The sequence below is a fragment of the Diceros bicornis genome, chromosome 23, assembly GCF_020826845.1.
Source record: "Diceros bicornis minor isolate mBicDic1 chromosome 23, mDicBic1.mat.cur, whole genome shotgun sequence".
NCBI classification, from domain to species: domain Eukaryota; kingdom Metazoa; phylum Chordata; class Mammalia; order Perissodactyla; family Rhinocerotidae; genus Diceros; species Diceros bicornis.
The window spans coordinates 18,636,628-18,661,479 of NC_080762.1; the positions used below are offsets into that span (position 1 = coordinate 18,636,628).

At 38.7% G+C, this 24,852-nt stretch overlaps 1 protein-coding gene across 2 annotated transcripts in view; it reads left to right on the plus strand.

Moving 5' to 3' along the window:
* Window positions 1-15,866: 15,866 nt before the first annotated feature.
* The window catches only part of ROS1 (ROS proto-oncogene 1, receptor tyrosine kinase), a 110,822-nt gene continuing 101,836 nt past the window's right edge, over window positions 15,867-24,852 (plus strand). For both annotated transcript variants that reach the window (XM_058566836.1, XM_058566837.1), the window contains exons 1-2: window positions 15,867-15,989; window positions 23,423-23,467. In XM_058566836.1, coding sequence (XP_058422819.1) covers window positions 15,867-15,989; window positions 23,423-23,467 — 168 coding nt within the window. The remainder of the gene's footprint in view (window positions 15,990-23,422; window positions 23,468-24,852) is intronic.

Genomic DNA, 24,852 nt, shown 5'->3' on the forward strand with positions numbered 1-24,852 from the left:
GACTTGCAAGTAAATGGACCCAATGTTATTAGCAGCATTATTCATAATAGCCCCAGAATGGAAGCAGTCCAAAAGTCTGTCAGCTGTTGAGTAGATAAATCAAATGTGGTATATTCATATAATGAAATATTATTCAGCAATAAAAAGGAATGTAGTGCTGACATGCTACAATGTAAGTAAACTTGAAGACATTATCCTAAGTGATAGAAGCCAGGCACAAAAGGCCACATGTATGACTCCATTTATATAAAATGTCCGGAATAGGCAAATCCATAGAGAAAGAAAGAAGATTAGTGGTTTCCAGGGGCTGGACTGAGGGGGAATGAGGAATGACTGTTAATGGGCAGGGGTTTCTTTTTTGGATGTTGAAAATGTTCTCAGATTAGATAGTGGTAATGATTGCACAACTCTGTAAATATACTAGAAGCCATTGAGTAGCACACTTTAAGTGGGTGAATTGTGTGATATGTGAATCATATTTCAGTAAAGCTGTTTAAAAAAAAAGTTAGGGGGCCGGCCCGGTGGTGTAGTGGTTAAGTTTGCGTGCTCTGCTTCATTGGCCTGGGGTTCACGGGTTCAGATCCTGGGTATGGACCTACACTCTGTGTATCAAGCCGTGCTGTGGCAGGCGTCCCACATATAAAGTAGAGGAAGATGGGCATGGATGTTAGCCCAGGGCCAATCTTCCTCAGCAAAAAGAGGAGGATTCGCAACAGATGTTAGCTCAGGGCTGATCTTCCTCAAAAGTAAACAGATACTCGGTGTCATGCTTCCACTGCAGCAGATGTCAGCAAAAAGGACAGAGTAGAGTGGAAATATGTGAAAAACTAATTTATGTGTAAGTTTCCATGATTAACTCCTTTCAGGTCTGTCAATTGTGGGATCAATTAACTTGAAAATGATTTAAGAGGGTAAGGAAGCCATCAATTTCAGCTGCAACCTTTGCCTGTGTAGAGATTTGGAGACTTAGTGTCAGATACATCTGGCTGTGCATCCTAGCTCCATCACTTAGCTGATCAAGCCTGTTTCTTCTCCTGAGAAACAGGTTTGATAACAGTGTTCACTGAGTTGCGTTGTAAGGAATAAAGGAGTGTGGGTCTTGAGGGAGCTGCTTGGCCTCCTGAGGCAGGCTTATCGTGGCTGCCATTCGTGCACATCCTACTTTTTCTATTGTTGTCACCCCAGGTACTGACCAAGCGCTGAGTCTGGGTGAAGGAGGGAAAGCCTCCCCTCTCAGGCCACATGGGGCTTTTGTCCTTTGGAGGGTGGCTGTGGTCTGAGTATGTTGATGAGCTCCTCAGAGCTGCCATTCATCAAAAATTCAAATCAGCAGATTGTTCCTGGGAGAGCTTTCCAGCCCAAGCTCTCTGAGAGAGTCAGGGCCCCAGGGTGCCGTGGACTTCGAGCAGCTCCTGGGGCCGGATGATGGACAGGCTGTGATGTTCTCAAGAACTTTCTTCCTGAAGGACCTGCTGCTTTCTTCTTACACCATTTCTTCCTCCTTTGTCTTTGTTTCCTTCTGGCCAGCCACTAGGCATGATTTCATTTTATGATTCATACTGCCATCTTTTGCCTTATATTTAAAATGCACTCATTTCTCTAGTACTCCAATGCTTGGGTGATCAACAAAGGTTTTATTTTAAGTTTTAGTAACAAGAGGTTTCAGTTGACTTCTTTTAGCTTGTTCCTATTTTTCTCAGTGTCGTCGTCGTCTTTACCTTGCTTCACTAGACGTGGGCTTCATGAGGCAGGAAGCCCGTCCTCTCAGGCACCAGCTGTCACAGGGCTGGCACACAGGACGTGCCTGTTGGATGCTCACTTGAGGTGAGGAAACTATTTAATAACAATGAGCTGTTGGGATAGGGGACAGAATTTGATGTAGTATTTGTCGTGTTCTCCTGTTACTGCCTTTCCCCATTCTCTTGGATGTTTTGTTCCCTCAATATTCCTATCATCCAAAGTCTCTGAGGTGGTGAATCTGTGGGAGGAATAAAACAGAACGTTTTTAAAGTGCCTTAGAATAGCCTTAACTCAGATGCTTCAGACTTGGCATTGCCGTACCGCTAATTTTTTGTTGTGCTTGAATCAGAGGAGTTCTTTGGAGTTGTAAGTGTTTGGGGAGTTTGGACAAGGCATTTCTGGAGAGGGGCTCTCTGGTGACAGAACCAGTCACAGTCTTAAACAGTCAGTCAGCTTCAGGAGGGAAAATGAGGAAGGGCTGCTGGCCACCACTGTCCATCCTGAGGTTCAGGGTGGGAGTGCGGGAGGCAGTGCCAAGTCTGGATCTGGTCCTGGTTACTTCTTCCACAGGTCGGAAGGAAATCATGTAGAACTCCTGCAAGGGCTCCAGGGAGTTCAAGAGATGACTGAGCCAAATCTCACAGAAGGATGAAGAAAGTTCAGCTGAGTAGATAACTGATCTAAGATCAAAGCAGCCGAGGAAACCTGCTGAACTTGTATTTCAAATAGGACTCATTTTTGGAATTTGTGATTGCATTTAACTTTGAAAAATCTCAGTGAAACTTAATTAGCATACCTTAAGGATAGTCTTTTCATAACAGTTAACACTAATAGCTGATCAAACACTCTAAGAAAGCCTAAAACCACAGTGAATGGTTTTTTAATGTATTTATTTAATAAATATTTATTGAATAGTTATTAGGTTGAATCATATGAAACTCACATGTTTTAAGGTCAAGATCTTCAAATATCAGCACTTCACATGGTTGAACATATTAGCTAAAATAATTGTTCAAGGAATCAGCGGTGAAAACTTTTCTACTCTCAAAGGATTCATAATCTAGTGTGGATTATAACCTTTATACAAACAATTAAAGAGTAATCAATCAACAAATAATTACAAGTGTGTCAACTATGAGCAAAAAGACCATGCAAGGAGCCACAGGACCATGTAATGAAGAAACCAAACCTAGTCTGAGGGGTCAGTGAAGGTACTCCTGGGGAAGTGATGTGAGAGATGGGCAGGATGAGTCAGATGGAGAAAGGAGTGGGTCTTCCAGGCAGTGGAGATTGATGGGGGAAGGCCCACTGGGGAGGGAAGGAACCAGAAGGTATTCTGGTTGGCTGGAGGGTGATGGAGGAGGAGAGCAGAGGGAGAGAAGCCGAGCAGGTGGGCTGAGGAGAGCCTTGTAAACCACACCAATTTTAGGGATTTTAGATATTGAACTGTTAACAGGTAAATTGAGGCATATTAAAAATTTTAAGAGTTTGAGCAAATATTGGTTTGAATGTGGCAGCACCAAACCAGAAGAGGTTAGGAGCACTCCCCCAACAACAGCTAGGGAAAAGACTTTTATAGAGAAGAGATGGAAGCAAAGAAAGAAAATTATCTGATTAGCTATAACTTAAAGCCTCATTGGCTGTTGTGATTGGTTATACTTAGGTTTTGACTTCTTAACCTTGAGGCATTTACAGGCTTAGGTTTTGGTTTGCTTGCGTAAGGCACCAAAGTATTAGAGCCATTTCGATCTAATGGACTTCTTGTTTAATTAATTTAACATTTCTAAGGGAAATGGGAAGGCACCAAAGTGTTTTAAGCAGGGGAGCAACGAATATTTGCACTATGTACTGGTATAGAATTAGTTTCAGTAGACTGTATTGTTGACATTTCCTAGTGCCGCAGTAAGGTCTGAACAGAACAAAGTGGCCTGCAACCCAGGTCTTGAGTGTGCAGAAAACTGTACACCTGTCCTTGTAGACGGAGTGTCCACTCCTGTCGAGGGCAGTGCTTGTCCTGGTGAACACGGGGGCGGCTCTCTTGCCACAGCTCTCACTGCTGGATGGCTTGAGATTCATTTTACAGGCTCTCTTGTTCCTCTGGGAAACTGACTATTCAGTTTCCCAGAGGAACAGACGGAAGTAGAGATTCAGAATGGAGGTGGCATAAGGAAGACATCATAGTTCTCTTGTAACACTTGAAATAAATGGCCTGGGTGGATCAGCTGTTGAGAGGTCCCCTCAAAACAATTGAGGCGGGATTTTGGAGTGAATATTTCAATGAAAATTCAAGGCAGATATAAAAGCGACTGAAAAAGCACAATAATGACAACAGTAGCTGATCTGCTTTGTTCTATCACACTACACATAAAACTGGAACACGCAGCCATCTTGACTGCAGCCAGTGCACTGTGGTTGGGTATGACTTTAATATTTGGGACAAACCTCACTGGTAATTAACATCCCTGTGCGTAATGAGGCTTAATGAGGACCCATCCTTCTCATGTGGGCGGAATAAGCTACTAGAAAAAATATAGAGTTCTTTTTCTGATTTTTTGACATTAAAATTTTTCCCATATGAAATGAAATATGATACCCATATTCATCACCCACAAACATTTTTGTATCACCTGCAGGGTCCCGGGCTTCATTTTTATCTGTTATTTTATATTCTTCTTGTTTTTATTACAATGTATCAATTTAGAAGCTCTTGACTAAGAATCAGAATAACAAATTGAAAATGTCTTAACATAAACATGATCTCACTTGAAGTCTGGACGTAGGTGGGCCTCATGTTAATTCAATTTTTCACTGATTTTTTATATTAAAATTTGTTATAGAATAAAATCCTAAATTTGTAAAGCCAAAATTGGAGGCACAAAGAAAATTTGAGCTCATGAGCAGCTCAAAGCTCAAAACTCAAAGCCCAAGTTCAGACATGGGCATCATTCCCACTTAAGTCATTAACTCTCGTTTGCTGTCAGGATTCTCCCAGGGAGAAGATTTAAACACACAGGGCATGGTTATCTTGTGAACATGGTGGTCTTCACGATTAGAATAATCCAGTGAAGTCTAGTTATTTCACACATATTAAAGGGGTTTAGTTGGATCAAATTTTTACAATTCTAGAGATAGGGGAAGAACAGTCTGATTAGTTAAACAGATTGACCAGATGACATGACTTTAGGTGAATAATAAAACCCAAGTTCAAGATCATAAAGATAATTTTAGTTCCCAACAAACCAAAGTTTAGCATACTGCCCAAAACCTATTCAGTCTTTGATCTCTTCTTGGTAACTCCTTTAATATATAGGTAGTATCGGGCCGGCCCCATGGCTTAGTGGTTAAGTGCGCACGCTCCGCTACTGGCGGCCCGGGGTTCGGATCCCGGGCACGCACCGATGCACTGCTTCTCCGGCCATGCTGAGGCCGTGTCCCACATACAGCAACTAGAAGGATGTGCAACTATGACATACAACTATCTACTGGGGCTTTGGGGGAACAAAAAGGAGGAGGATTGGCAATAGATGTTAGCGTAGAGCCAGTCTTCCTCAGCAAAAAAAAGAGGAGGATTAGCATGGATGTTCGCTCAGGGCTGATCTTCTTCACACACACACACACACACACACACACACACACAAATATATATATATATGTAGTATATTTCATATATTCTGAGAAATAGCTGGTACAATGTAAATTTACTTAAGGAATGTTACTATTACAACTCATAATAATATGCTTAAAATATTGTCATTACCCTTAAGAGCTTTATTCAAATACAAAAACAGAGAAATGATTAGTTACAACAACAATTGGAATGCAATCTCCTGTAGGTCAGGGATTGTTTCTCTCCTGTGTTTGATTAATGATTTTTTGGGATGGAATGGAGTGGGTTGAGACTTTAAACTTTAAATTGATAGTGCTAAATAAAATACATTTTCTCTTTAAAAGGAGCAGGACCATTCTAATTAGATATTCCAGTCCAAAAAAAAAGAAAAGAATGCTGATGACCCACTGAGAACATTACTTGGCTAAAGGCAGTTTAATGTCAATGTCAATGTTAAGGTTATGGACTTTAGAGCCAGATAAATTTGGATTTCAGTCCCAATTCTGCTACCTCCTACATGTGCGAATCCAAGAAACTTTTTAAACCTCCTTAGGCCTCAATTTTCTCAACTGTAAAATGTATGCTAATAATTATTTTACTGAATCTTAAGACAATGGAACTAGATAACACACATAAACCATTTCTCAGTGCGTAGGACACAGTACCCATTAGATGTGCGTTAAGAGAACAGGCTTTACGTCTGTTTCACAACAGCTGTGGTTCTGTGTCAATCCAAAACTCATGGGAGAAGAAAACGACTAGAACCATTCTGAATTATATGTATATTTCAAAACAGAGAAATTAAACTTTGATATATAAATATAAAAATTCAAATAGCGTATCTTCAAAAATCCAATTGCAGACTCTCTTTTCCTTAATGATTATCTATTTAATAGAAACCCTGATTGAGGCCCCCAAAGCAGTTTATCTCCCTTTCACAGGCAGATAATGGGCATGCAAGCTTCCTTGACAACATCGCAGCTCTGCGCGGAGCTTCACTCACTAGGCTGTCTACTATTCATATTCTGATACCTGTGTTTTGAACGAATCTGCCCAGTTTTCCAAGCTCAGTCTTCGAAATGGCAAAGTAAATATTATATTATCCTATTGTAGCGGGGTTTTGCAATCATTTTGCATTCTAAAATTTCTTTTTCTGTATTGAAAAATACCATTGGAAACTTTGTCTGAAATGTATGTTGCAGTATTTGCAAATGCAGATCAGGTGATTTAATAAAGAAATACAGATCTTTGCTAAATCTGTTCTTCACGCTTTCTGAACGTAAACAGTACTTCTGTTATCACAATAGCAATAAGAACTTGTAAAGGAAATCGCTTTGCTCTCAGACATGATCTTTAAATGGTCAAAGAGCTCTCGTTGAAAGCATGTGAAAGAGATTGAGAAACCTCTTTTTTTTTTTTTTTTGGTGAGGAAGATTGTTCCTGAGCTAACATCTGTTGCCTATCTTCCTCTTTTTGCTTGAGGAAGATTGTCGCTGAGCTAACATCTGTGCCAATCTTCCTCTATTTTGCATGTGGGACACCGCCACACCATGGCTTCATGAGGGCTGCGTAGGTCCACACCCAGGATATGAACCTGCAAACCCTGGGCCACCAAAGTGGAGGGCGTGAACCCAACCACTATGCCACTGGGCCAGCCCTGAGAAACCTTTTTACTAAGTATAAATAGCTAAAGAAAACAATGTTTGTGCAAATGTTTTTAATTTGTGAGCAGATAGCCTTGTTATATTAGCAAATACTAGTTTACTGTTCCAACTAAAATGACAATTTTATATCTCCTTTAATAATAAACAAAATTATATAGAGTTTACATAACACTATAATATCTAAATTAGCAACCTGCAGACTTAGTCCTCTACCCCCGCAAAGCTGCCCTTCTTTCTTTTTAGAGCTTATTACCGTATAATAACTTAGTCCATGTTTGGCTTGTTTATGTTTGTTTTGTCTTCCCCTGGCACCTACCCACATGAGGACAGGGATTTTTATCTGTTTGGTTCACAGTTGTCTTCAGAGTGCCTTGTATGAGCTTTGACAAATGGTAGACACTCAATAACTGTTGAATATTCGTTCAACAAATCATGATGATTATTTTAACCTTTGACCTGAACAACCTGAATATCTAAAATGATAAAACTCTTAAACACGTGAAGAAATTTATTAAGATTTAGTACGTGGGGTAGGTACTAAAACTTTGAGATTGAAGCTATTATTATCTCCATTGAGAGATGAGGAAATTGAGGCAGACAGAACTTAAGGAACTCCTAAGGTCCCTTGGCTCGTAAGTGGAGCCAGGATTCGACGTAGGCTAATATGAGAGTCCATGTTCTAACTACTGTACTGTTTCTAGGAGGCAGAAAAGTTGAGAGCTTTGGCGAGAGAGATCTGTTGTGGGGGATAAAGAGAAATAAAATGCGTTGAATCCTGATACCATGTCTACGACCTAATAAACTCTCCGTATATGTTAAAACTCAAGAACCATTTCCTGATGTACCAAGAACCTCTCTTTACCACTGCAATAATTTTTGAAGCAAAGAAATCTGAAAGATTCCCATTCTTCTCTTTCCCAGGTGAACTTGGACGTATTCTTGGAAAGAAATTTTTAAGTCTGAAGTCAGTATTCAAAGCTAATTGGTTTTGTGCTCAGATTAATTCGTTATAAATGGTAAACAATCAGAAATGATGTAATTAGTTATTAGTAGGGTTTCTTTTTTTTATTCCTTTTTTATTGGTTTCTTAGTATCTATAATAAGGCCAATGTTGGAGTTTTTCCCATGTCACTCACAGTCTAATGGTTACAAATATGATCACACATTTCTTAAAGTGTGTGACTTCACTGAAAGATGAAAGTCCTGGGCTTGGTTCTCATGGGTCAAAGTTTCTGCCTCCTTCAGCTGCTCCCTTCTCCCATCAAGGTTCCTGCCTCAAGGAGCTCCATCTTTCCCTGCCCTCTGCCCACCATCTGTACCGGAAAGTTGCATTGTTTTTTCCGCCTGTATATTTCATGCCTGGAGTAAGGATTTGGAACAGCAGCAATTCTGGCCCAAGAGAGTGGTGGTGGTGGTGTGTGTGGGGTGATCTGCAAGGTCATTGGTGATGCTATGCGATACTGTGGGATTCCTGGGCCTCAGCGCTTCAGGGTATGGAGAAACCGCATTAAGAACAAAGGTTGGGGGCTCTCTTAAGGGAGAACAGTGAAAGCCCTGTGGTAGCCTCTGGCTCCTCTCTATCTGGAGGCTGGGAGAAGAGGAAAAGATTCAGGTACCTGACTTTCCTTTGGAAAACCTCTTAACCTTATTACTAAAGCAGTTTTCACTTCAGGGCTAGCTTTAGGTCAAATGTTTAGATGGTCATCCAAAATCTGATCTCAATCTCTGGAACTATCTTCCATGAAGACACAATGTCTTTTAGTCTACAATTAGATTTTTTTTTTTCTGAGGAAGATTCGCCCTGAACTAACGTGTGCCAATCTGCCTCTACTTTGTATATGGGTCAATGCCACAGCATGGCTGGTGAGTGGTGTAGGTCTACACCTGGGATCTGAACCTGTGAACCGGGCCGCCCGAAGTGGAGTGCACTGAACTTAACCACTATGCCACAGGGCTGGCTCCAACAATTAGATTTCAAAGGCTCAAATTGCAAATGCTTGGGAGAATTAACAAATAAAAAGAAGTGCTTTTGTTAGGAATAGTTGTTAAGAAGGCTCTGGATGCCTGGAAGGAGTGGTGGTAGGTCATCTTAAATCTATAGACAGCAAGATCAGGACAAACCGTGGGAGTGCCAGTATGGAGCACACAAGCGTTAGCCTTGGAGGCTAGTGGATCTGCCAGGAGAAAATTCAGCCAGCTGCCAGTGCATGGGAACCAGGTGTTAAGAAGTAGATTATTTGTGAAGATACAAACTTAAGAGATGTCTAACAGAAGTTTATGGAACTCCAGACTCTGGGCAGAAACTCAATAAATAGAAGTGAGTCACAAGTTTCAAGTGATTAATCCAGCAAAGTTGACTCAGTGCAGTCTTCATCTATGCAACGAGGGTGCCTTAAATTCTGGCCAGTGGTAGGATCAAGAGCCCAACCTGGGGGCACGGGTGAGTCAGCTGTTGAGAGGTTCAGCTGAGAGAAGTTGGGGGACATGGGCACAGGGGGTCAGGGGATCAGGGGGCGACAGGGAAGGTGCTGTGAAATGCACATGAAGAAACTTCTCAAGACTAACGGAAGTAATACATTCTTATTGTGGTGTATGTCTCATAGACAATACGTGAAATACCGAAAAGTATCAAGAAACAGAAGGGTTTCTTTTTAAAAAAAACACCACTCGGAGAAAAATACTTAGGTATTTTTTCTGTTTTATTTTACATAGTTAAGACAAGTCTCAGAATACATTTCCAGTTTTATATTTGTCTTTCGACTCTTCATTGGGATGATTTTTAGTAACTGTTGAATAACTCATACAAAGAAGGAGCAGCCACTTAAAAACCAGTCTTCTAGAACTTGATGCTTCTGAAAAACCGCCAGACGTGAAAGCAGCAGGGAAAAAGGCTCCAAACAGCAGCAATAACAATAATTATAAAATAATAACAACAATAAAAATAAAATCCCCTGAGCACTCAGAGGTAAATAAATATTTGAGAAGAGCCAAAAAAAGACCCCAAATTATGCCTTTCCAGTGTGATTTCATCTTTCATTATGCCACGCAAAAAGCATTTTGTTGATTGATCCCATTTCCATCCTTAGGCCTCAGGGAAGGAATGCACAGAACAAGAATGTCCAATAACCCACTTTTGCATTTCGACCACCAAGATCACAGGCTAACATAAAATTTTGATTTGGTAATTATGTAGCACAAACAAATTGCAGAGCAGAAACTGAACTTTGTGTTTTTAGCTTCTGTTCCTCTAGGCTGGGATCTTGGTTTTGAAACTCAAAAGCTGATTATTTAATATTTTCCTTCTTTGCATTCTGTAGAATCATCTGTTCTCTGAGGCATGAAGATGAGATTCTGGGTACGAGGAACTTGAACGGGGAATAATGGCCCCCCAGTTGATATTACCAAATATCCCACAAGAGAAATAATTATTGCCCTGGTGATGAGCAGTGTATCCATCTTTTGGCCAATTTCAAGGTTCAGTTGATATGCTGTGGGAGACCATGATCAGGCTTCTAGTGGGCCTGATAAGGCAGTAAGAGAAAATGACAGAGGTATGTGCTTGAGTAAGAATTTGCTTGCATGGCATATTCTTAGGCATTGAATGTTGACATAGCCCCTCTCCAGTCTAATAGTATAAAAGGTCCTTGTTTGGGACTCCTTTTGACGACTGTAAAATTTCATTTCCCTGGAGTTATATGATGCTGATAGAGTGCAACTGAGTTGGAGGATGTACATTTTCTATTTTCAATAAATATAATTTCAGAACTCAGATATATTCGATCGTATCAAATCTATTCTGCTGCTAACCAATTGTAGAGTTTATTCAAATGAAGCAGGATTAGAATATGGGAACATTTTAGCAATTTCTCCTTTCACAATGCCACCTCACTGATTCAATCTATGAACCAGGCCATTGTTCCAGCATGTGATCTCTTTTTTTAAAAAATTATTTTATTGAGGTCATATTGGCTTATAACATTGTGTAAACTTCAGGTGTACATTATTCTATATCAGTTTCTGTATAGACTGCATTGTGTTCACCACCAATAGTCTAGTTTTTATCTGTATTGTACATATCTGATCTCTTACTTGAAAATTTGATCCCATGAGAAAGTTGATTTATTGTAGGGAATTTTACAGGAGTTTCAGTCTTATTTGTTAGGATAAAAATTTAACACATTTACCTAAAATGTTGTTAAAAGAATTTTGGAGGAATGTGTTTGGTCTGAATTCTTGTCACATATTTAGAGGATCCTATTCTAACGTGAGATGAATTTGGAAGCTTGTAAGTCCTGTACTATCAAATCCTCGTGCAGAATATTTTAAAAATTATTATTTTTCAATTTATCTTTTGAATCTGTAATATGTGCACATGGTACAAAATTCAGACATTACAAATTGGTAGTCAGTGAAGAATAAATCTTTCTTTTTCTCTCGTGAGGAGACAACCACATTTGCCTGTAAACTTGACCCCCTCATCCATAGGGGCTTACTATACAGACAATCCTTGTTTTGCAATGTAGTGCAGGATGGTAAAAATGACTGTGCAAGCTGAAACTGTACAAAGTGATCTTAATAATGAGTGGGAAAAATTATGATTGTTCCTTGCAATCTTCTTCTCATCCTACAGCTTAATTCAGAGAGACTATCTTTTCTCTGCCTTGGCAAACTGCATACTCCTTTCTAAGTTTGGATCAGGCTCCAATATATTATCCTTTGCATTTTCAATGTCATGAAACATCTCCAAGAGATCCTTTAATGTGAAGTTTTTTTCTGCCAACGTTACTTCCTCTGGGACATCTTCCTTTTCATCACAACTACTTTCCTCATTTATATCAATCAATTTACCTTCACTAAGTTCTTCTTGCTGCATATCTAGAATCTGTTTAATGGTAGCAGTATCAACATTCTCGTGATCAGTTATTTCTTCTGTAACTCCATTCAAATTTTTTTTCCTGTTGAGATATAATTGACATGTTGTATTAGTTTTAGGTGTACAACATAATGATTTGATATATGTATATATTATGGAATGATTAAAACAATAAGTTTAGTTAACATCCATCACCACAGATAGTTACAATTTTTTTTCCTCATGGTGAGAAATTTTAAGATCTACTCTCTTAGCAACTTTCAGTTATACAATGCAGTATTGTTAGCTATAGTCACCATGCTGTGCATTACATCCCCAGGACTTATTTATCTTATAACTGGAAGTTTGTATCTTTTGACCACCTTCACCCATGTCCCCCCCCACGCCCGCCAATCTTGGCAACCACCAATCTGTTCTTTGTATCTATGAGTTTGAGTTTTTTTTAGATTCCGCATATAAGTGATATCATACAGTATTTGTCTTTCCTTGTGTGACTTATTTCACTCAACATAATGCTCTCAAGTTCCATCCATGTTATTGAAAATGGCAATTTTCCATTGCCATTTTTTATGGGTGAATAATATTCCGTTGTCATGTGCCACATAATGGTGTTTTGGTCAACGATGAACTGCATATATGACTACAGTCCCTTAAGGTTAGTACTATATAGCCTATGTGTGTAGTAGGTTATACCATCTAGGTTTATGTAAGTGTACTCTGTGATGTTTGCACAATGACAAAATCACTTAACAAAGTGTTTCTCAGAATGTACTCCTGTTGTTAAGCAATGCATGACTGTATCACCTTTTCTTTATCCATTCGTCTGTTGATGGACACTTAGGTAGTTTCCATGTCTTGGCTATTGTAAATAATGTTGCAATAAACATAGAGGAGCAGATATGGTTTCAAGTTAGTGTTTTCATTTCTTTTGGATAAATACCCAGAAGTGGGATTGCTAGATCATATGGTAGTTCTATTTTTAATTTTTTGAGTGACTTCCATACTGTTTCCTGCAGTGGCTGCACCAATTTATATTCCCACCAATGGTGCACAAGGATTCCCTTTTCTCCACATCCTTACCAACACCTGTTATTTTTTGTTTTTTTTTGATAATAGCCTTTGTGATAGGTGTGAAGTGATATCTCATTGTGGTTTGGATTTGCATTTCACTGACAGTTAGTGATGTTGAGCATATTTTCATGTACTTGTATTATTGCCGTTTTAACAGGTGTGAGGTGATATATCATTGTGGTTTTGATTTGCATTTCATTGATAATTAGTGATTTTGAGCACATTTGCATGAATCTGTTGACCATTTGTATGTCTTAGTTGGAAAAATGTCTATTCAGTTTCTCTGCCCATTTTTTAATTGGATTGTTTGTTTTTTTGCTATTGAGTAGTATGAGTTCTTTATATATTATGGATATTAACCATATATAACTTTTTAGTTTGATGTAGTCCCACTCATTTGTTTATGCTTTTGTTGCCTTTACTTTTGGTATCAAATCCTCCACTTACATTTGATTCAAATTTCACTTCTAGTTTTATCACTTTTCATTTCTTTGCTGCATTTTTATCATTGTTGGCCAGTTCCCTCTTTCAATATCCATTTTTCTAACGTTATTTTGTAAAATGTGTTGTGGATTTACCACTGGGAGACAAGGAGGCAACACAACTACACACTTCATTGTCTGTGAGAGAACTGAAAAACAGATGTTCAGAAAGTGACCAATTACTGACAGACTTTGAAAGAAGAGACGTGACTGGCTCTCATCTTGATGTGCATCTGTTACTTATATCTGATTTGTGGGCTGCAGAGATAGTGGAGAGGTTTGTACTTAATGCAATTACTCACAGTTAATATATTGTGGTAAGTGAAATTTGAACGATGTTGTTTGGGGATGGGTACTATTTAACTAAACTGTGGTAACTGAAATTTCTGCATTTCAGAACCATGCAAACAATGACTGCCTATACAGTGACAGATTGTATTCTTCAAAAGTGGTGCAACAATCTCTCCCCTCCTCCATGTTCTTCTAGAACCTTGCCCTTCCCACATCAAGAAGTGGGGTCTACTTCCCCTCTCCTTGAATCTGAATAGTTTTGTGACTATCTGGTAACCAATGAAATGTGACAAAAGTAACTGCATGATTTCTAAAGCTGAATCATAAAAGACAATACAGCTTAACACTGGGACACTTTCACCAAAGCTTTAAGCCACCATGTAAGTAATCCAATTGCCTAGAGACCATCATGCTGTGAAGAAATCCAAACTAGCCCATGTGGAGAAATCATGTGGAGAAGAAATGTGAACTGATTGATCCAATATTACATTATTGGACTTTTAGGTAGTTTCCAATCTTTTGCTGATATAAATAATTTTGAACAAATATCTTTGAACACCCCATTTTTCATGAATGGTTAAATTCCAAAAACCAGACTAAGCACAAAATCTTGAAATTGGAAGAATATTTCTTTTACATATCCCACTAATCAAGTTAGATCAAGTGAGATAAAAGAACGTACTTAGGTTTTCAAGGAAGTACTAAGTGGTCCATTGTGTTAGCGAAATAAAAGCTACAAATATTATTTCTGCTGATGAGGCAAAAGGCAATGGTAGCACAGTGAAGATAAATTTTATTGGGGTGAGAAAATCCCTTAAGCAAGGTAGTTTATGCTCTGCTTTAAGAGTGTATTTGATAGAAAGATGGCCGTATTCCTCTGACCAGGAAATCAGATAGCTGTGTATTCTTTTAGCTACATTCTTTAAAATGTAGAAAATGAACAAAGAGCAAGTCAACAGTGGGGAATTTTTTCAAGAAAACAGTTTTAGGGGTCAATTCTGGAGTCAGTACCATTCATCTTCATGTTGTACACCAGTTTTCTCAACATTTACTAAAAGGTGTTCAGCTCAAAACAAAACCTCATGCATGTGTTTCTCACAATGAGAGCCTTCTGCCATTAAGTAAAGGTTGAGTTACATTAGTATAATTCATTTAAGAAGACAAGGAAATTTATTTGATACTTTAGATTGTCATAAGAAAGAACACCAGCACAGAAATATCTGGCCTTAAAGAGTTAACCCTCAACAATTTAAAAAGTAGGTCTTCAGAATGACTCACTTCTGCACCTTGCAGATCTCAAATTCTTTGTTTTAGGCTTCAGCTTAACTTTATCTTGATGCTAGGCTAATTGAAATTTGTACAGTATTTCCTTTTCCAGACAGCTACACTTGTACATATCATAGGCCTCTATGGTGGTTAGTTTCAGCTCTCTGTCTCAATAGACCTGATAAGGCAATATTTTAGTTAATATGTAGTGAAGTTCTGAAAGCACTCTAACAAACTTCCTTGTCTTTAACTCACCCACAGAGTGAGTATTACTTTCAGCTTTATTTGCTTTTTAATCTTAAAATATGTATTTGGTTTCAAAGGGTTCTGTTTGTACTCTCTGCTGCATCGTTTGTTTTAGGCGCTTCTACTTTTCTGATAATTCTTTATTGTAATAGTGCTACTGTTTGCTAAGGCATGGATGATCAAAACCCGATTTCCTGCGTTGCTGAACCAGCCTCAAAGAAATGAAGTGGTGGATGATCCACTGAAGTGTTCCGGTTTCAGACTGTGCACGTGTCACATGCTTGCTGAAATGCAATTTGTGTTTTCTACTTTACTTAATTTCCACGTGAAGCGCTCTTCTAAGACCTAACGCTTAGTCAGTGGGTGCCTCTGTTTATGGGAGTAAAAGGAAGCTAAGCTATGAAATAGCTGTCATGTGAATGTTACAAGCTATCTGGGATTCAGAAGTCTAAACTAAAAGGTCTAAATATCACTTTAAAAGGCAAAGACATTCTAACACTTCAAAACAAAAACAAAAAATCCACCAGCCACTCTTTCAACTGAAGTCATGAAACCCAAAGAATTCGTATAGCGAAATGGAGGAAATTAGAAGAACTGTCATCTAAAAATCCACCATTGGTGAAGTGATGAAGAACGTTTACTGGCTTATTCTGAAACTTGTCAGTTTTGCAACTCTTGGCTGCATATGGATTTCTGTGGTACAGTGTACAGTTTTAAACAGCTGCCTAAAATCATGTGTAACAAACCTGGTAAGTTTTACTGGTCTAATGTTTGTCTTTGCCAGAAGTAGAACATGTAGAATTCAGCTTGTTATAAATGATTGAATTATTTTCTCTTTATGAGAAGTTTTTTCATGAGAAGTAGTAGCAGATAAGAAAGATTCTTCTTCCAAAATAAGTTAGAAGCATTTATAATTACGAAGATAGGGCAGAGCTATTTTATTTTTTTAAGATCTGCTCATAGATTTTTTTGGGGGGGAGGCCATGGGATTTGGGTAAAGGAGGCTTAAGTGGAATCAATTTTGCACTCTTTAAGAAATAGCAATTCAAACTCATTTATTACAAAATCGTTTATACTTGTCTTGAAGTATGAAATAGATTCGGCCACAGGGCAATGCCTGCTAGTTGCAGACAGCGGTACTATTTTTATTGTGAATGGAGGATTGTATTGGGAGGTGGATGACCCAAGGGAGCAGATGCAGGTGCCATATAATCAACATTTTATTTTAAAAGCAAGAGCAGTTTGTAAATTCCTTTATTTCTATCTGTGCATTTGTAATTTTTTCAGTAATGAATTTTTTTGACATGGAAATTTATATTTTCCTTCTCATTTCTGGGTGTCATCCTTCCCATATGTATTGTTTTGTATCTTTTCAGTCGTTGTAACTTAGTTGTGCTTAAAACAGTCACTGAATCAACTTTAAAAACCAAATACATTCTAGCCAGGGAAAGGCACAGTCTTCTAAAGACCAAGTAATAGTGTAATAGCTTATGTGTGACACTACTTATAGTCATACTTTTTAAGATAATAAAAGTACCAAATACAGTACTCATTATTATTCTAAAGTATTGGAGAAGTCTGTAGCAGATTAAAAAAGAAATTTACTTGTGATACACTCTTTTGGTTTAATTTAAATTATGGTTTAAAACACTACTTAGGCTTACTATGAATAGTGGCACTTTTTAAAGAAGTTTGGTATTTTACATAAATCTTTTCTGAAGACTTCATTGCCATTAATGTAGAATTGTAGGCTTTAGGTTTTTACAGTTGTAATCCAAGCTTAAAAATGGAAGAATGGGACTATTAAATGTTTTTTTCATTAAAAAATTTAAAAATGTTCTCTGATTCTAACAAGAATACATCTTCGTTGTAGAATATTTATAAGATAGAGAAGAAATAGAGAAGAATAAAGGGGAAAACCTTTTAATTCCACCACTATTAGACTCTGATTGTATTTTCCCTTCAAATATGTGTAAAATTTCACACAGTTGTGCACCCAGCTTTTTCATTTAACATTATATTGTGATTTTGTTTTTTTTTTTTGTGAGGAGGATCAGCCCTGAGCTAAGATCCCCACCAATCTTCCTCTTTTTTTTGTTTGCTGAGGAAGACTGGCCCTGGGCTAACATTCGTGCCCATCTTCCTCCACTTTATATGGGACGCCACCCCAGCATGGCCCAGCGGTGCATCAGTGCACAACTGGGATCCCAACCCAGGCGACTGCAGCGGACCGCATGTGCTGAACCACTACGCCATGGGACCGGCCCCACCCCGAAGTTTTTATGGAAACAGGATCTTTAATATGTTTAGAATATTCCATCATAGGAATGTAAGACCATGATGTGTTTGTTAATTTCCCCTCTATCAAAACGGATGCTATTTGTTTCCATTCTTGTAGTCTCCATTTTATTTTATTTTAGTTTTGAGTTCAGATTAGTTTCATCTTATCTTCTTGTGTTGGCTCCTTGAGTTCAGGGGTTGGCAGTAGGAGTAGACAGCTTGTTTCTTTGTTGAGTTGCCTTCCGTTCACCACCTACAGAGAAAGGCACAGCTGATGTGGAGACGACTGCAAGAGACACGGTCTGCCAATCTGACCAGTGACTGTAATAATGTTTTCCATCTGGGCCTCCCACATGGGGCTGGAGGGACAAAAGCCAGGTGAACGAACAATGAACGTAGCCGTGGATCAGGAAAAAGGATATGTAAAGTGCTCAAGTTTATTATGCTGTTTGAATTTTTTTTCTGCACCATCCTTTTTAGCCTGGACATTGGCTGTGAAGGTCCTCTTTGATTTCACTGAGTGGTTCTTGATATTGAGGCATCTTTGCTTTTTAAAAAGAAACACAGAAGAGTCTTGTACAAAGGAATGTTAGAATTGCTGTCCAAAAATGCACAAATCATAGTTCTATGCCTGAGCAAGTGTATTTTACGTTAATTGAGGGATCTGTATTATGAGTTGAGTGTAATAACTGACTTAATATTTTTGAATTATATATGCCATGTGCTGCAGAGAACACAAAAGAATTAATGTTGTTCAGAACACTAGCATTGTGAGATCTTTTATGAAAAAGAAACAGAAGAGATTCATGGTCAAAAAATTTATGGAAATGCTTTTTGCCATACCCTCTTTTTGTAGATCCATAGGGCACCATAGCATTTTATTGGCTTTGTTTAATCACAATTTTCTGATATTTTTGGCAACAAAACCCTTTTTGAGCAACAAATCCCAACAACTGGGGAACTAGTGTTGAGAAGTGCTCTGTTGGAAGTATCAATTCAATGAAAGACTATTATTTTTATTTTTTATTTTTTTGTGAGGAAGATCAGCCTTGAGCTAACATCCATGCTAATCCTCCTTTTTTTTTTTTTTTGCTGAGGAAGACTGGCTCTGAGCTGACATCTATTGCCAATCCTCCTCCTTTTTTTCCCCAAAGCCCCAGTAGATAGTTGTATGTCATAGTTGCACATCCTTCTAGTTACTATATGTGGGACGAGGCCTCAGCATGGCCAGAGAAGCAGCGCGTTGGTGCGTGCCCGGGATCCGAACCCGGGCTGCCAGTAGTGGAGTGCGTGCACTTAACCGCTAAGCCATGGGGCCGGCCCTCAATAAAAGACTATTAGAAACAATAGAGTTCAGAAGGTTGTCCTGTTAAAAAATATATACAAACATCAGTACTTTTCTTGTATACCAATATGTAACTTTGTAACAAGATAATGGAACAAAACCATAATCCAAAAGTTTCATAAAATATCCAGAAATTAGGACAGTTTGTATTGGTGTAGGAATAGACAGGCCAGTAAGACAGAATACAGCCCCCAAATAAAAGTATGTACATAAAGGAGTGTGGAATATGATGAAGATGACAATTCAAATCAAAGCGGGGCTACCCATTCAGAATGAAAAATAACTCCTTCCTTCAGTAGGTGAATGGATAAATAAACTGTGGTACATCCAGACAATGGAATATTATTCAGACCTAAAAAGAAATGAGCTATTAAGCTATGAAAAGACATGGAAGAACCCCTAATGCATATTGCTAAGTGAAAGAAGCCAGTCTGAAAAGGCTACAAATTGTATGATTCCGACTATATGACACTGTGGAAAAGGCAAAACTATGGAGACAATGAAAAGATCAGTGTTTGACAGGGATGGGGCTGCGGGTGGGGAGATGAATAGGTAGAGCATGGAGGATTGTTAGAGCAGTGAAAATATTCCGTATGATGTTATAATGATGGATATATGTCATTATACCTTTGTCCAAACCCATAGAATGTACAACACCAAGAGTGAACCCTAACTTAAACTGTGGACTTTGGGTGATTATGATGTGTCGATGTAGGTTCACCTTTAGTAAAAAATGTACTATTCTGGTGAGTGATGTTGATAATGGGGGAGGCTATGCACATGTGGGGCAGGGGGTAGATGGGAAATCTCTGCACCTTTGTTGTAAACCTAAAACTGCTCTAAAAAAATAAAGTCTTAAAAAATAGTTTAAAACAAAGGATTAAAAAAACCCAACTCCCTACATCACTACTGGATTCAAATAAATTCCAGGAGGTATTTAAAAAAAAAGGTGTGATTTAAATACAAACAGACAAATAGCAAAAACAAAACAAGGCTTTGCCCCATAAAAATATTAGAATAAATTAGGGGTGAATATTTCTATAATCTTGGAGTGGAAATGTCTTAAGAAGCCTGATTCGAAAATCCATAGTCCTTAAAAGAAATTATTAATAAATTTGACTGCCTAGAAACTTAATCTATAAGACAATAAACAGAATACAATAAAAAACAAAGCCAAAAAATGGAAAAAAGTATTACATATGATAAATAAAATTTTATGAACCGGTATACATATAAAAGTATTTAAAATAAGTAAAAAATAAGAAATATAAATGGCTAAAAAAGCATGTGGTAGATGTTCAACCTCATAGCAACCACAGAGTTGCACAATAAAAATGAATTATCAATTTTTCTTCTATCAGATGGGCAAAGATAAAGACATTATAGTTGGCAAAGTTTGGATAAGCTGGCGCTTTCATATACTTCTGGTTAGGATGTAAATTGATAGATTTCTAGAAAAAACTGGGTTAATAAAAATCAAAATTAAAAGGGAAACCTTTAACCCTGCACATCAAGAAATTTATCTGAAGAGATTATTGCATAGCTAACTAAAATATGTCTGCAAAAGGCTGTTTATAGCAAGTTTGCACTAATATTAATAATAGATTTCTAAGTGCCTGGCACTGTACTCTAAAAATTAATACATTATTTAATGGAATCCTCACAGAACCTCATGAACTAAATATTATCCTACTGATGCCTCGGATGAGAATACCAAGTTTAGACAGCACAGGTAACTTTTAAAATATTACATAGGGAGCAAGTGTCATCTGTGGGATTCAAATGCAGATCATTCTGCTCTGTTTCATTTATTAGGGGAGGAAGTAAAGAATGAAATTAGTTCCTGCTGCGGTGGGCAGGATAGAAAAGCTTGTGCCAAGAAGTAGGTGTTGGGTTAAGAGGATTTAAGATCCAGGACTGAGATTGTGTGTTTTAAGGAGATAATTGAAGCAGATAGAGCTAAAGTAAACCAGTGAGGATCCTAACTCTAAAGTTAGGAACGTGAATTTGGTGTAGATTACAGGAGGCAGCTGTGCTTTGGTTAGGAGCACAGGCTCTGCAGGCAAACCACTCCCTCTCCCCCCACCCCCCCCCCACCCCCCACTTCAAATCCTAACTCTTGGGCAATTTACTAAACCTCCCTGTGTCTCAGTTGTACAATGGAATTAATAATGATGCCTCCAACAGGGTTGTTGAGATGTTGAATGATATTTAGTGTAAAACACCTTGCAGAGTGCCTGGAACCTAGGAAACACTCACTAAGGAGGAGGAGGATAGAGAATGAATGGGGATTAGGGAAGAGTGTTGACAGAATCTACTGCATCAGAACCCCATGAGACCTGACTCATGAGGCTACCTTGCCCAAGACCACTTGATGGGCACTCCATCTTGAGAGCTGCCAACAGAAGGACTCAATACTGTTATAATGTGACTTTATGGTCAGGAAGAAACATTTCTGTTGACTTATTGTTTAAAATGGAACACAAAAAACTACTCAGCTTTTATGAGCTAACATAGATTTTTTGAAGGGATAGGAAAAAATTCAATTGCAAATTTGCTATCTTACACTTGATTGTGTATGATTGTGGTTCAATCATATAAAGAGAATCAAAGCTTCATTTTGAACAAAATCATGGAAACAATGTACTATGAAGCACATCGTTGCACAATTAATCTAAAAATACAGTTCTTACTCTCTAAGTACTTATTATCTAAAAATAAAAACATATTAAGCATCCTTCTCCTTTCTCTACAAATATGAGTGATTAGGGAATGGAGTTTAGAAGAATCTTCACACATCAAATGAGAGGAAAAAAGGGCAACATTTGTTTTTTAGGTTCCTGTGTCTGATTATTTCTTGAGTAAAGCCCCACAATGCTAAGCCACTGGATGATGCTTCCAAGAGACAGAACTTCTGGAGCATTCCTAGGCAGTAGAACATCTTGAATTCATGGATTTATTCCTTTAGTATATATTTATTGAACATTTTTTTTGTGTGTGAGGAAGATCAGCCCTGAGCTAACATCCATGCCAATCCTCCTCTTTTTGCTGAGGAAGACTGGGCCCTGGGCTAACATCCATGCCCATCTTCCTCCACTTTATATGGGACGCCACCACATCATGGCCTGACAAGCGGTGCATCGTGCACACCTGGATCCGAGCCCGGGCTGCCAGCAGCGGAGTGCGCGCACTTAACCGCTGCGCCATGGGGCCGGCCCCTATTGAACATTTTTATTATCCATTAGACACTGTTCTAGGTGCCAGGATAGAGTGAAGAGAAAAATGGATGGTGCTTACAGAGAAAGGAGAGAGAGTGCTCAATGAGTTTAGTGATGAACATCTTTTCTTTTCCCTCTGAAAAGCACGGGCTGTTCAGAATCCCATAACAGATGCTTAAACCACCTCCTGAGCCCCTTTTGGATTTTCTCTCATCTCCTGGAACATATCTTGCTTGTAGTGCTGGGTCAGCCAAGGACAGATGGCATGCCCCTTGCTGGATTAATCACCTCTGTAATTCAATGGTTCAAATTCAGCAACTTTTAGGGGGAGGTTCTGAGCAGTACCAATTAGATTACTGGAAATATTCACTTAGTTTTCCTTTACTCATAATTCTAAGTCAATCAGTGAGGCAGGTTGATGATTAGATCGTATCCATGTAACACTGTTCGGGTTCATACCTGATTACCATAGCCCCAGTATTGCCATCCTTTGTAAACTTTTCTGTTTGTGAAGGACTCCACTCAAATAATGACCTGGGAAAGGATGAGCAATTTATAGATTTTTTCCCCTCAGTTCCCATTTCTTTTCTTTTCCCCCAGCACCAAAAATTCTTAAAATTTGTGAAAATTAAGAAATAAACAGTAATCTGATGTTTTACTATATGTAAAATTCTGCATTTGCATTTTTTTCTCTATTCTTAATAAGACTGCTTTAAAAAAAGACAAGTCTGGGGGCGGATCCGGTGGGAAGTGGTTAAGTTTGCGCATGCTGCTTCGGTGGCCCGGTGTTGGCCAATTTGGATCCTGGGCACGGACCTACTCAGCCCTCATCAAGCCATGCTGAGGCAGCATCCCACATAGAAGAGCTACAACTCTACAACTATGATACACAAATATGTACTGGGGCTTTGGAGAGAAAAAAGAAAAAAGAGGAAGATTGGCAACAGATGTTAGCACAGGGCCAATCTTCCTCAGAAAAAAAAGAAAGAAAGAAAGAAAGAAAAATCTGAATAATTGGTCTCTAATCTAGGAGTCCTTTGACTTGATTTAATACCATGTGAGAATCTCTCCATTGTCCTTAACCACTTTTTATAGCCACACTCCCGCTCCCACCTTTATCATTTCTGCAGAATTCTTGGACATTACATCTTATAATTTGCACTGGCATTATGTCTGATTTCATGACTGACTTAATGACTTTAAAGCGTTTGGTTTCACTTTACAGTTAAAAACACTGAAGAGGTGACACTATTCCAGGAAGCTTTTTAAAAACAGGTGTGGCAGTTATGCTGAACATAGTGTTGGTAGCTGGTGTTTATTACCTCCTTCTTCATTTCAGGGCAGACAGCTTGACACGGGCACACCATATAATCTGAGTGAACCGGTGAGTAATCGCTTCTATTGTTAAGAACTTTCCAGTGTTTGCATTGATACAAAAGGGACAGTAGTCAGATTTTATTACAAGAAGACTAATTCCTAAGTAAAATCTCATTTACTTGTCCCTGCTGGAGGAAGGTCAATTGAAAATCATTAAAAATCTGAATTATAGAATATTCAAAAATGAAGTCAGGGCAAGTGTGTTGAAAGAGCACAGGACTGATCCAAGTCCATGATTTTGATTCTACATAGCTGTGTGGCTTTGGGCACATTACTTAATATTTCTGAGACTTAGTTTCATTATGTGTTGTCTGAAAGGGTTGGATTAGATTATCTCTAATGTTTCTTCTAACAATTACATTAAGGTTTTATTACTTTTCTGCACCTGTATCCATTTATTCAACAAATGTTCAGTGACTCAAAGTATGAACCAGGCACTGTGCCAGGTAATAGAGACTTAAGAATGAATAAAATAGGGTCTCCGTTTTAGAGGACTCTCAATCTTGTAGGAGAGACAGACACAGACATAAAACCATGGCCAGACAGCATCGTGAGAGCCAGAATAGTGGTGTGTGTCGGGGGCAAAGAGAATACACAAGTGGAAAAGCACCTCACTTGCCTGCATGGCTTTTGAACTAAAACTAGAAAGATGAAGAGTTTTCTAGAAGGACTAGAGGCAAAAGGATTCACCAGGAACCTTTGCGCCAAGACACAAAGATTTGAGGTAGCCCAACTTGCTCAGGAAAGTAAGAGTATTTCAGCTTGCTTGGAAAACAGAGTATGTGTGTGGAGGAAGGGGAGGTAGAAGGCAAAGTTGGCAAGTTAGGCGGGCCCTCATTGTGGGGAGCTCTGTATACCATATTGGTAATTTGGTTTCAATTACACACAGAGTTTTAGGTAAGAGAAAAGTGTCATTAGATTTTGTCTTAAAAAGATCACTCCTAATGTGGAAACAAGAGAGGTCCCTCGTGAAGCTGTTGGCAAGTGGTGGTGGGCACAGAGGAAAAGCAGGGGCAGCGAGTGAGTGAGGAACCCGGGTGGATTTCAGTTAAGGAAGAGGTGAGTCAATAGGATGTGGTGATGGATTGTCCATGGGAGGTGAGTGGGATGAGAGAAGAAGATGCCCTGGGTCTTGGCTCCGGTAACTCAGAAGATTGAAGCATATTAATGGAAGACACAGGAGAAAGAGCAAATTGGAGGGTAGAAAGTGAGGAACTTAATGTTTCACATGTGAATTCGAGGTGCTTGTGGGGACTTAAACGGAGATGTCTAATGAGCAATTGGAAATCCGGGTCTGCAGCTCAGGAAGGAGCCTCAGCTGAAATTCAAATTTGGGGGCTATTGACATCTAGGGTGGCTGAAGCTGAGATGGTGGCTGAGCGCACTCTTGGA